The 14,434-nt window shown below is 30.9% G+C and overlaps 1 protein-coding gene across 1 annotated transcript in view; it reads right to left on the reverse strand.

Moving 5' to 3' along the window:
• Window positions 1-7,056: 7,056 nt before the first annotated feature.
• Window positions 7,057-14,434, reverse strand: part of LOC143245838 (cell adhesion molecule Dscam1-like) — a 94,837-nt gene continuing 87,459 nt past the window's right edge. Inside the window, exon 20 of the mRNA XM_076492094.1 lies at window positions 7,057-7,313. Coding sequence (XP_076348209.1) covers window positions 7,057-7,313 — 257 coding nt within the window. The remainder of the gene's footprint in view (window positions 7,314-14,434) is intronic.

Consider the following 14,434-nt stretch of genomic DNA (forward strand, 5'->3'; position numbering starts at 1 on the left):
TGAAATTATAAGTCAGTCCAGTGAAAAAATGTAGGAAGGGCAATATAACCCTTTGAAATTATAAGTCAGTCCAGTGAAAATGTAGGAAGGGCAATATAACCCTTTGAAATTATAAGTCAGTCCAGTGAAAATGTAGGAAGGGCAATATAACCCTATGAAATTATAAGTCAGTCCAGTGAAAAATGTAGGAAGGGCAATATAACCCTTTGAAATTATAAGTCAGTCCAGTGAAAATGTAGGAAGGGCAATATAACCCATGAAATTATAAGTCAGTCCAGTGAAAAAATGTAGGAAGGGCAATATAACCCTATGAAATTATAAGTCAGTCCAGTGAAAAAAAATGTAGGAAGGGCAATATAACCCTATGAAATGATAAGTCAGTCCACTGAAAAAATGTAGGAAGGGCAATATAACCCTATGAAATTATAAGTCAGTCCAGTGAAAAATGTAGGAAGGGGCAATATAACCCTACGAAATTATAAGTCAGTCCAGTGAAAATGTAGGAAGGGCAATATAACCCTCCAGTGAAATTATAAGTCAGTCCAGTGAAAATGTAGGAAGGGCAATATAACCCTTTGAAATTATAAGTCAGTCCAGTGAAAAAATGTAGGAAGGGCAATATAACCCTATGAAATTATAAGTCAGTCCAGTGCAATATAAAAAAAATGTAGGAAGGGCAATATAACCCTTTGAAATTATAAGTCAGTCCAGTGAAAAAAATGTAGGAAGGGCAATATAACCCTTTGAAATTATAAGTCAGTCCAGTGAAAATGTAGGAAGGGCAATATAACCCTTTGAAATTATAAGTCAGTCCAGTGAAAATGTAGGAAGGGCAATATAACCCTTTGAAATTATAAGTCAGTCCAGTGAAAATGTAGGAAGGGCAATATAACCCTTTGAAATTATAAGTCAGTCCAGTGAAAATGTAGGAAGGGCAATATAACCCTTTGAAATTATAAGTCAGTCCAGTGAAAAAATGTAGGAAGGGCAATATAACCCTTTGAAATTATAAGTCAGTCCAGTGAAAAATGTAGGAGGGGCAATATAACCCTACGAAATTATAAGTCAGTCCAGTGAAAATGTAGGAAGGGCAATATAACCCTTTGAAATTATAAGTCAGTCCAGTGAAAAAATGTAGGAAGGGCAATATAACCCTTTGAAATTATAAGTCAGTCCAGTGAAAAAAATGTAGGAAGGGCAATATAACCTCATGAAATTATAAGTCAGTCCAGTGAAAAAATGTAGGAAGGGCAATATAACCCTTTGAAATTATAAGTCAGTCCAGTGCAATATAAAAAAAAATGTAGGAAGGGCAATATAACCCTTTGAAATTATAAGTCAGTCCAGTGAAAATGTAGGAAGGGCAATATAACCCTTTGAAATTATAAGTCAGTCCAGTGAAAAAATGTAGGAAGGGCAATATAACCCTTTGAAATTATAAGTCAGTCCAGTGAAAAAAATGTAGGAAGGGCAATATAACCTCATGAAATTATAAGTCAGTCCAGTGAAAAAATGTAGGAAGGGCAATATAACCCTTTGAAATTATAAGTCAGTCCAGTGAAAAAATGTAGGAAGGGCAATATAACCCTATGAAATTATAAGTCAGTCCAGTGAAAATGTAGGAAGGGCAATATAACCTCATGAAATTATAAGTCAGTCCAGTGAAAAAAAATGTAGGAAGGGCAATATAACCCTATGAAATTATAAGTCAGTCCAGTGAAAAAATGTAGGAAGGGCAATATAACCCTATGAAATTATAAGTCAGTCCAGTGAAAAAAATGTAGGAAGGGCAATATAACCCTATGAAATTATAAGTCAGTCCAGTGAAAAATGTAGGAAGGGCAATATAACCCTTTGAAATTATAAGTCAGTCCAGTGAAAATGTAGGAAGGGCAATATAACCCTTTGAAATTATAAGTCAGTCCAGTGAAAATGTAGGAAGGGCAATATAACCCTATGAAATTATAAGTCAGTCCAGTGAAAAAATGTAGGAAGGGCAATATAACCCATGAAATTATAAGTCAGTCCAGTGAAAAAATGTAGGAAGGGCAATATAACCCTTTGAAATTATAAGTCAGTCCAGTGAAAAATGTAGGAAGGACAATATAACCCTTTGAAATTATAAGTCAGTCCAGTGAAAAATGTAGGAAGGGCAATATAACCCTTTGAAATTATAAGTCAGTCCAGTGAAAATGTAGGAAGGGCAATATAACCCTTTGAAATTATAAGTCAGTCCAGTGAAAATGTAGGAAGGGCAATATAACCCTTTGAAATTATAAGTCAGTCCAGTGAAAAAATGTAGGAAGGGCAATATAACCCTTTGAAATTATAAGTCAGTCCAGTGAAAATGTAGGAAGGGCAATATAACCCTTTGAAATTATAAGTCAGTCCAGTGAAAATGTAGGAAGGGCAATATAACCCTTTGAAATTATAAGTCAGTCCAGTGAAAAAAATGTAGGAAGGGCAATATAACCCTTTGAAATTATAAGTCAGTCCAGTGAAAATGTAGGAAGGGCAATATAACCTCATGAAATTATAAGTCAGTCCAGTGAAAAATGTAGGAGGGGCAATATAACCCTTTGAAATTATAAGTCAGTCCAGTGAAAAATGTAGGAAGGGCAATATAACCTCATGAAATTATAAGTCAGTCCAGTGAAAAATGTAGGAAGGGCAATATAACCCTTTGAAATTATAAGTCAGTCCAGTGAAAATGTAGGAAGGGCAATATAACCTCATGAAATTATAAGTCAGTCCAGTGAAAAAAATGTAGGAAGGGCAATATAACCCTACGAAATTATAAGTCAGTCCAGTGAAAATGTAGGAAGGGCAATATAACCCTTTGAAATTATAAGTCAGTCCAGTGAAAAATGTAGGAAGGGCAATATAACCCTTTGAAATTATAAGTCAGTCCAGTGAAAAATGTAGGAAGGGCAATATAACCTCATGAAATTATAAGTCAGTCCAGTGAAAAAAATGTAGGAAGGGCAATATAACCCTATGAAATTATAAGTCAGTCCAGTGAAAAATGTAGGAAGGGCAATATAACCCTTTGAAATTATAAGTCAGTCCAGTGAAAAATGTAGGAGGGGTAATATAACCCTACGAAATTATAAGTCAGTCCAGTGAAAATGTAGGAAGGGCAATATAACCCTTTGAAATTATAAGTCAGTCCAGTGAAATTATAAGTCAAAAAATGTAGGAAGGGCAATATAACCCTTTGAAATTATAAGTCAGTCCAGTGAAAAAATGTAGGAAGGGCAATATAACCCTTTGAAATTATAAGTCAGTCCAGTGAAAAATGTAGGAAGGACAATATAACCCTTTGAAATTATAAGTCAGTCCAGTGAAAATGTAGGAAGGGGCAATATAACCCTTTGAAATTATAAGTCAGTCCAGTGAAAAAATGTAGGAAGGGCAATATAACCCTTTGAAATTATAAGTCAGTCCAGTGAAAATGTAGGAAGGGCAATATAACCCTTTGAAATTATAAGTCAGTCCAGTGAAAATGTAGGAAGGGCAATATAACCCTTTGAAATTATAAGTCAGTCCAGTGAAAAAATGTAGGAAGGGCAATATAACCCTTTGAAATTATAAGTCAGTCCAGTGAAAATGTAGGAAGGGCAATATAACCCTTTGAAATTATAAGTCAGTCCAGTGAAAAAATGTAGGAAGGGCAATATAACCCTATGAAATTATAAGTCAGTCCAGTGAAAAATGTAGGAAGGGCAATATAACCCTTTGAAATTATAAGTCAGTCCAGTGAAAAAATGTAGGAAGGGCAATATAACCCTTTGAAATTATAAGTCAGTCCAGTGAAAATGTAGGAAGGGCAATATAACCCTTTGAAATTATAAGTCAGTCCAGTGAAAATGTAGGAAGGGCAATATAACCCTTTGAAATTATAAGTCAGTCCAGTGAAAATGTAGGAAGGGCAATATAACCCTTTGAAATTATAAGTCAGTCCAGTGAAAATGTAGGAAGGGCAATATAACCCTTTGAAATTATAAGTCAGTCCAGTGAAAATGTAGGAAGGGCAATATAACCCTTTGAAATTATAAGTCAGTCCAGTGAAAAATGTAGGAAGGGCAATATAACCTCATGAAATTATAAGTCAGTCCAGTGAAAAATGTAGGAAGGGCAATATAACCCTTTGAAATTATAAGTCAGTCCAGTGAAAAATGTAGGAAGGGCAATATAACCCTATGAAATTATAAGTCAGTCCAGTGAAAAAATGTAGGAAGGGCAATATAACCCTTTGAAATTATAAGTCAGTCCAGTGAAAAAATGTAGGAAGGGCAATATAACCCATGAAATTATAAGTCACTCCAGTGAAAAACGTAGGAAGGGCAATATAACCCTATGAAATTATAAGCCAGTCCAGTGAAAAATGTAGGAAGGGCAATATAACCCTATGAAATTATAAGTCAGTCCAGTGAAAAAATGTAGGAAGGGCAATATAACCCTATGAAATTATAAGTCAGTCCAGTGAAAAATGTAGGAAGGGCAATATAACCCTATGAAATTATAAGTCAGTCCAGTGAAAAATGTAGGAAGGACAATATAACCCTTTGAAATTATAAGTCAGTCCAGTGAAAAATGTAGGAAGGGCAATATAACCCTTTGAAATTATAAGTCAGTCCAGTGAAAAATGTAGGAAGGGCAATATAACCTCATGAAATTATAAGTCAGTCCAGTGAAAAATGTAGGAAGGGCAATATAACCCTATGAAATTATAAGTCAGTCCAGTGAAAAAATGTAGGAAGGGCAATATAACCCTATGAAATTATAAGTCAGTCCACTGAAAAAATGTAGGAAGGGCAATATAACCCTTTGAAATTATAAGTCAGTCCAGTGAAAAAATGTAGGAAGGGCAATATAACCCTTTGAAATTATAAGTCAGTCCAGTGAAAATGTAGGAAGGGGCAATATAACCCTTTGAAATTATAAGTCAGTCCAGTGAAAAATGTAGGAAGGGCAATATAACCCTTTGAAATTATAAGTCAGTCCAGTGAAAAATGTAGGAAGGGCAATATAACCCTTTGAAATTATAAGTCAGTCCAGTGAAAAATGTAGGAAGGGCAATATAACCCTTTGAAATTATAAGTCAGTCCAGTGAAAATGTAGGAAGGGCAATATAACCCTTTGAAATTATAAGTCAGTCCAGTGAAAATGTAGGAAGGGCAATATAACCCTTTGAAATTATAAGTCAGTCCAGTGAAAAAATGTAGGAAGGGCAATATAACCCTTTGAAATTATAAGTCAGTCCAGTGAAAAAAATGTAGGAAGGGTGAAATTATAAGTCAGTCCAGTGAAAAATGTAGGAAGGACAATATAACCCTTTGAAATTATAAGTCAGTCCAGTGAAAATGTAGGAAGGGGCAATATAACCCTTTGAAATTATAAGTCAGTCCAGTGAAAAATGTAGGAAGGGCAATATAACCTCATGAAATTATAAGTCAGTCCAGTGAAAATGTAGGAAGGGCAATATAACCCTATGAAATTATAAGTCAGTCCAGTGAAAATGTAGGAAGGGGCAATATAACCCTACGAAATTATAAGTCAGTCCAGTGAAAAATGTAGGAAGAGGCAATATAACCCTTTGAAATTATAAGTCAGTCCAGTGAAAATGTAGGAAGAGGCAATATAACCCTTTGAAATTATAAGTCAGTCCAGTGAAAAATGTAGGAGGGGCAATATAACCCTACGAAATTATAAGTCAGTCCAGTGAAAATGTAGGAAGGGCAATATAACCCTTTGAAATTATAAGTCAGTCCAGTGAAAATGTAGGAAGGGCAATATAACCCTTTGAAATTATAAGTCAGTCCAGTGAAAAATGTAGGAAGGGCAATATAACCCTTTGAAATTATAAGTCAGTCCAGTGAAAAATGTAGGAAGGGCAATATAACCTCATGAAATTATAAGTCAGTCCAGTGAAAAATGTAGGAAGGGCAATATAACCCTATGAAATTATAAGTCAGTCCAGTGAAAAATGTAGGAAGGGCAATATAACCCTTTGAAATTATAAGTCAGTCCAGTGAAAAATGTAGGAAGGGCAATATAACCCTATGAAATTATAAGTCAGTCCACTGAAAAAATGTAGGAAGGGCAATATAACCCTATGAAATTATAAGTCAGTCCAGTGAAAAATGTAGGAAGGGCAATATAACCCTATGAAATTATAAGTCAGTCCAGTGAAAAATGTAGGAAGGGCAATATAACCCTACGAAATTATAAGTCAGTCCAGTGAAAAATGTAGGAAGGACAATATAACCCTTTGAAATTATAAGTCAGTCCAGTGAAAATGTAGGAAGGGGCAATATAACCCTTTGAAATTATAAGTCAGTCCAGTGAAAAATGTAGGAAGGGCAATATAACCCTTTGAAATTATAAGTCAGTCCAGTGAAAAATGTAGGAAGGGCAATATAACCCTTTGAAATTATAAGTCAGTCCAGTGAAAAATGTAGGAAGGGGCAATATAACCCACGAAATTATAAGTCAGTCCAGTGAAAAATGTAGCAAGGACAAAAGAAACGAGAGAAAAACTATGTCTCTCTTCAGAGTTATAACTCGAAAGAACGAAATAAATTTGTTTTTAAGAACTAATTGGTAAATCTGAATGCTAATAACATTAATTCCTGGTGTTCGATACTCGTGTTGAGTACAGCACAGATAACCCGCAAGCTGGTTTCGATAGTTATATAAAGAAGGATTGGAAAATATTGTTTTTTATTGAATTTTGAAGAAAGTTACTGTTGAGCTACTCCGCCAATGTTTGGAATAAATAAACATCATCTGTGCAACAGGGAGCGCCTGGGGTGGAAAGTTATGGCAATCAGTTGTCAATAATTTGAATTTCGCGAAACAGTATTTGATGGCCGTCTCTAACTTACCAATGAAACCTAGGCGGAAAGTAGTTAAATATCACCATCCACCGCCAGCTCTTGTGCTACCCTTTTTAACAACTAACAGTGCGATTGATTGCAACGATATAACGCCCCACAACTGAAAAAAATTCATCCATACTTGGACGGCGATTCAAACCCAAAACTCTCAGATCTAGAAGTTTAATGTTGAATACATAATTGGGGTTAAGGTTTGCTGTGTCACGGTAAAAATAGATAAACCAAAAACAATACCTGGAGAGTAGGTGCGGTTACTGGGGACACCGTGTCTTCGACGAATGAGGATAAGACACGTGGTCGTGAGGACCAGAACTAACACTACCGTGGTACAGACAACAGGGATGACAATCTTCAAGTGACGATAAAACTCTTTAGTAGAAGCAGCTGGTGAAGACTTGGGGGTAAGAGTTGCTAGGAGATGAGAAGGACCATCAATAACAAATACTATAATTAGTAAAGTAATCAGAAGTACCATCAATAACAAATACTATAATTAGTAAAGTAATGAGAAGTACCATCAATAACAAATACTATAATTAGTAAAGTAATGAGAAGGACCATCAATAACAAATACTATAATTAGTAAAGTAATGAGAAGTACCATCAATAACAAATACTATAATTAGTAAAGTAATCAGAAGTACCATCAATAACAAATACTATAATTAGTAAAGTAATGAGAAGTACCATCAATAACAAATACTATAATTAGTAAAGTAATGAGAAGGACCATCAATAACAAATACTATAATTAGTAAAGTAATGAGAAGTACCATCAATAACAAATACTATAATTAGTAAAGTAATGAGAGGGACCATCAATAACAAATACTATAACTAGTAAAGTAATGAGAAGGACCATCAATAACAAATACTATAACTAGTAAAGTAATGAGAAGTACCATCAATAACAAATACTATAACTAGTAAAGTAATGAGAGGGACCATCAATAACAAATACTATAACTAGTAAAGTAATGAGAAAGACCATCAATAACAAATACTATAATTAGTAAGGTAATGAGAAGTACCATCAATAACAAATACTATAATTAGTAAAGTAATGAGAAGGACCATCAATAACAAATACTATAACTAGTAAAGTAATGAGAAGTACCATCAATAACAAATACTATAATTAGTAAAGTAATGAGAAGGACCATCAATAACAAATACTATAATTAGTAAAGTAATGAGAAGGACCATCAATAACAAATACTATAACTAGTAAAGTAATGAGAAGGACCATCAATAACAAATACTATAATTAGTAAAGTAATGAGAAGTACCATCAATAACAAATACTATAATTAGTAAAGTAATGAGAAGGACCATCAATAACAAATACTATAACTAGTAAAAGTAATGAGAAGGACCATCAATAACAAATACCATAATTAGTAAAGTAATGAGAAGGACCATCAATAACAAATACTATAACTAGTAAAGTAATGAGAAGTACCATCAATAACAAATACTATAATTAGTAAAGTAATGAGAAGGACCATCAATAACAAATACTATAACTAGTAAAGTAATGAGAAGGACCATCAATAACAAATACCATAATTAGTAAAGTAATGAGAAGGACCATCAATAACAAATACTATAACTAGTAAAGTAATGAGAAGTACCATCAATAACAAATACTATAATTAGTAAAGTAATGAGGAGGACCATCAATAACAAATACTATAATTAGTAAAGTAATGAGAAGTACCATCAATAACAAATACTATAGTTAGTAAAGTAATGAGAGGGACCATCAATAACAAATACTATAATTAGTAAAGTAATGAGAAGTACCATCAATAACAAATACTATAATTAGTAAAGTAATGAGGAAATTACCATCAATAACAAATACTATAATTAGTAAAGTAATGAGAGTACCATCAATAACAAATACTATAGTTAGTAAAGTAATGGGAGGGACCATCAATAACAAATACTATAATTAGTAAAGTAATGAGAGGGACCATCAATAACAAATACTATAATTAGTAAAGTAATGAGAAGTACCATCAATAACAAATACTATAGTTAGTAAAGTAATGAGGAGGGACCATCAATAACAAATACTATAATTAGTAAAGTAATGAGAAGGACCATCAATAACAAATACTATAATTAGTAAAGTAATGAGAGGGACCATCAATAACAAATACTATAATTAGTAAAGTAATGAGAGGGACCATCAATAACAAATACTATAATTAGTAAAGTAATGAGAAGTACCATCAATAACAAATACTATAATTAGTAAAGTAATGAGAAGTACCATCAATAACAAATACTATAGTTAGTAAAGTAATGAGAGGGACCATCAATAACAAATACTATAATTAGTAAAGTAATGAGAGGGACCATCAATAACAAATACTATAATTAGTAAAGTAATGAGAAGTACCATCAATAACAAATACTATAGTTAGTAAAGTAATGAGAGGGACCATCAATAACAAATACTATAATTAGTAAAGTAATGAGAGGGACCATCAATAACAAATACTATAATTAGTAAAGTAATGAGAGGGACCATCAATAACAAATACTATAATTAGTAAAGTAATGAGAGGGACCATCAATAACAAATACTATAATTAGTAAAGTAATGAAAGGGACCATCAATAACAAATACTATAATTAGTAAAGTAATGAGAAGTACCATCAATAACAAATACTATAGTTAGTAAAGTAATGAGAGGGACCATCAAACACAAATACTATAATTAGTAAAGTAATGAGAGGGACCATCAATAACAAATACTATAATTAGTAAAGTAATGAGAGGGACCATCAATAACAAATACTATAATTAGTAAAGTAATGAGAGGGACCATCAATAACAAATACTATAATTAGTAAAGTAATGAGAAGTACCATCAATAACAAATACTATAACTAGTAAAGTAATGAGAAGGACCATCAATAACAAATACTATAATTAGTAAAGTAATGAGAGGGACCATCAATAACAAATACTATAATTAGTAAAGTAATGAGAGGGACCATCAATAACAAATACTATAATTAGTAAAGTAATGAGAAGTACCATCAATAACAAATACTATAGTTAGTAAAGTAATGAGAGGGACCATCAATAACAAATACTATAATTAGTAAAGTAATGAGAGGGACCATCAATAACAAATACTATAATTAGTAAAGTAATGAGAGGGACCATCAATGATAAATACTATAACTAGTAAAGTAATGAGAAGAACCATCAATAACAAATACTATAATTAGTAAAGTAATGAGAAGTACCATCAATAACAAATACTATAGTTAGTAAAGTAATGAGAGGGACCATCAATAACAAATACTATAATTAGTAAAGTAATGAGAGGGACCATCAATAACAAATACTATAATTAGTAAAGTAATGAGAAGTACCATCAATAACAAATACTATAGTTAGTAAAGTAATGAGAGGGACCATCAATAACAAATACTATAATTAGTAAAGTAATGAGAGGGACCATCAATAACAAATACTATAATTAGTAAAGTAATGAGAGGGACCATCAATAACAAATACTATAATTAGTAAAGTAATGAGAGGGACCATCAATGATAAATACTATAACTAGTAAAGTAATGAGAAGGACCATCAATAACAAATACTATAATTAGTAAAGTAATGAGAAGTACCATCAATAACAAATACTATAACTAGTAAAGTAATGAGAAGTACGATCACTAACAAATACTATAACTAGTAAAGTAATGAGAAGTACCATCAATAACAAATACTATAACTAGTAAAGTAATGAGAAGTACCATCAATAACAAATACTATAACTAGTAAAGTAATGAGGAGGACCATCAATAACAAATACTATAATTAGTAAAGTAATGAGGAGGACCATCAATAACAAATACTATAACTAGTAAAGTAATGAGAAGTACCATCAATAACAAATACTATAACTAGTAAAGTAATGAGAAGTACCATCAATAACAAATATTATAACTAGTAAAGTAATGAGGGAGGACCATCAATAACAAATACTATAATTAGTAAAAGTAATGAGGAGGACCATCAATAACAAATACTATAACTAGTAAAGTAATGAGAAGTACCATCAATAACAAATACTATAACTAGTAAAGTAATGAGAAGTACCATCAATAACAAATACTATAACTAGTAAAGTAATGAGAAGTACCATCAATAACAAATATTATAACTAGTAAAGTAATGAGGAGGACCATCAATAACAAATACTATAATTAGTAAAGTAATGAGGAGGACCATCAATAAAAAATACTATAACTAGTAAAGTAATGAGAAGTACCATCAATAACAAATACTATAATTAGTAAAGTAATGAGAAGTACCATCAATAACAAATACTATAACTAGTGAAGTAATGAGAAGTACCATCAATAACAAATACTATAACTAGTAAAGTAATGAGAAGTACGATCACTAACAAATACTATAACTAGTAAAATAATGAGAGGGACCATCAATAACAAATACTATAATTAGTAAAGTAATGAGAAGTACCATCAATAACAAATACTATAATTAGTAAAGTAATGAGAAGGACCATCAATAACAAATACTATAATTAGTAAAGTAATGAGAAGGACCATCAATAACAAATACTATAACTAGTAAAGTAATGAGAAGTACCATCAATAACAAATATTATAACTAGTAAAGTAATGAGAAGGACGATCAATAATAAATATTATAACTAGTAAAGTAATGAGAAGTACCATCAATAACAAATACTATAATTAGTAAAGTGATGAGAAGGACCATCAATAACAAATACTATAACTAGTAAAGTAATGAGAAGGACCATCAATAACAAATACTATAATTAGTAAAGTAATGAGAAGTACAATCAATAATAAATACTATAACTAGTAATGTAATGAGAAGGACCATCAATAACAAATACTATAATTAGTAAAGTAATGAGAAGGACCATCAATAACAAATACTATAATTAGTAAAGTAATGAGAAGTACCATCAATAACAAATACTATAACTAGTAAAGTAATGAGAAGTACCATCAATAACAAATACTATAACTAGTAAAGTAATGAGAAGGACCATCAATAACAAATACTATAATTAGTAAAGTAATGAGGAGGGACCATCAATAACAAATACTATAATTAGTAAAGTAATGAGAAGTACCATCAATAACAAATACTATAACTAGTAAAGTAATGAGAAGTACCATCAATAACAAATACTATAACTAGTAAAGTAATGAGAAGGACCATCAATAACAAATACTATAATTAGTAAAGTAATGAGAAATACCATAAATAACAAATACTATAACTAGTAAAAGTAATGAGAAGTACCATCAATAACAAATACTATAATTAGTAAAGTAATGAGAAGGACCATCAATAACAAATACTATAACTAGTAAAGTAATGAGAAGGACCATCAATAACAAATACTATAATTAGTAAAGTAATGAGAAATACCATAAATAACAAATACTATAACTAGTAAAGTAATGAGAAGTACCATAAATAACAAATACTATAACTAGTAAAGTAATGAGAAGTACCATCAATAACAAATATTATAACTAGTAAAGTAATGAGAAGGACGATCAATAATAAATACTATAACTAGTAAAGTAATGAGAAGTACCATCAATAACAAATATTATAACTAGTAAAGTAATGAGAGGGACCATCAATAACAAATATTATAACTAGTAAAGTAATGAGAAGTACGATCACTAACAAATACTATAACTAGTAAAGTAATGAGAAGGACCATCAATAACAAATACTATAACTAGTAAAGTAATGAGAAGGACCATCAATAACAAATACTATAATTAGTAAAGTAATGAGAAGTACCATTAATAACAAATACTATAATTAGTAAAGTAATGAGAAGTACCATCAATAACAAATATTATAACTAGTAAAGTAATGAGAAGGACCATCAATAACAAATACTATAACTAGTAAAGTAATGAGAAGGACCATCAATAACAAATACTATAACTAGTAAAGTAATGAGAAGGACCATCAATAACAAATACTATAATTAGTAAAGTAATGAGAAGTACCATCAATAACAAATACTATAATTAGTAAAGTAATGAGAAGTACGATCAATAACAAATATTATAACTAGTAAAGTAATGAGAAGGACGATCAATAATAAATACTATAACTAGTAAAGTAATGAGAAGTACCATCAATAACAAATACTATAACTAGTAAAGTAATGAGAAGTACGATCACTAACAAATACTATAACTAGTAAAGTAATGAGAAGTACCATCAATAACAAATACTATAACTAGTAAAGTAATGAGAAGTACCATCAATAACAAATACTATGACTAGTAAAGTAATGAGAGGGACCATCAATAACAAATACTATAATTAGTAAAGTAATGAGAGGGACCATCAATGATAAATACTATAACTAGTAAAGTAATGAGAAGGACCATCAATAACAAATACTATAATTAGTAAAGTAATGAGAAGTACCATCAATAACAAATACTATAGTTAGTAAAGTAATGAGAGGGACCATCAATAACAAATACTATAATTAGTAAAGTAATGAGAGGGACCATCAATAACAAATACTATAATTAGTTAAGTAATGAGAGGGACCATCAATAACAAATACTATAATTAGTAAAGTAATGAGAGGGACCATTAATAACAAATACTATAATTAGTAAAGTAATGAGAGGGACCATCAATAACAAATACTATAATTAGTAAAGTAATGAGAAGTACCATCAATAACAAATACTATAACTAGTAAAGTAATGAGAAGGACCATCAATAACAAATACTATAGTTAGTAAAGTAATGAGAGGGACCATCAATAACAAATACTATAATTAGTAAAAGTAATGAGAGGGACCATCAATAACAAATACTATAATTAGTAAAGTAATGAGAGGGACCATCAATAATAAATACTATAACTAGTAAAGTAATGAGAAGAACCATCAATAACAAATACTATAATTAGTAAAGTAATGAGAAGTACCATCAATAACAAATACTATAATTAGTAAAGTAATGAGAGGGACCATCAATAACAAATACTATAATTAGTAAAGTAATGAGAGGGACCATCAATAACAAATACTATAATTAGTAAAGTAATGAGAAGTACCATCAATAACAAATACTATAGTTAGTAAAGTAATGAGAGGGACCATCAATAACAAATACTATAATTAGTAAAGTAATGAGAGGGACCATCAATAACAAATACTATAATTAGTAAAGTAATGAGAGGGACCATCAATAACAAATACTATAATTAGTAAAGTAATGAGAGGGACCATCAATGATAAATACTATAACTAGTAAAGTAATGAGAAGGACCATCAATAACAAATACTATAATTAGTAAAGTAATGAGAAGTACCATCAATAACAAATACTATAGTTAGTAAAGTAATGAGAGGGACCATCAATAACAAATACTATAATTAGTTAAGTAATGAGAGGGACCATCAATAACAAATACTATAATTAGTAAAGTAATGAGAGGGAC

This window comes from Tachypleus tridentatus, chromosome 3, assembly GCF_004210375.1.
Source record: "Tachypleus tridentatus isolate NWPU-2018 chromosome 3, ASM421037v1, whole genome shotgun sequence".
NCBI classification, from domain to species: domain Eukaryota; kingdom Metazoa; phylum Arthropoda; class Merostomata; order Xiphosura; family Limulidae; genus Tachypleus; species Tachypleus tridentatus.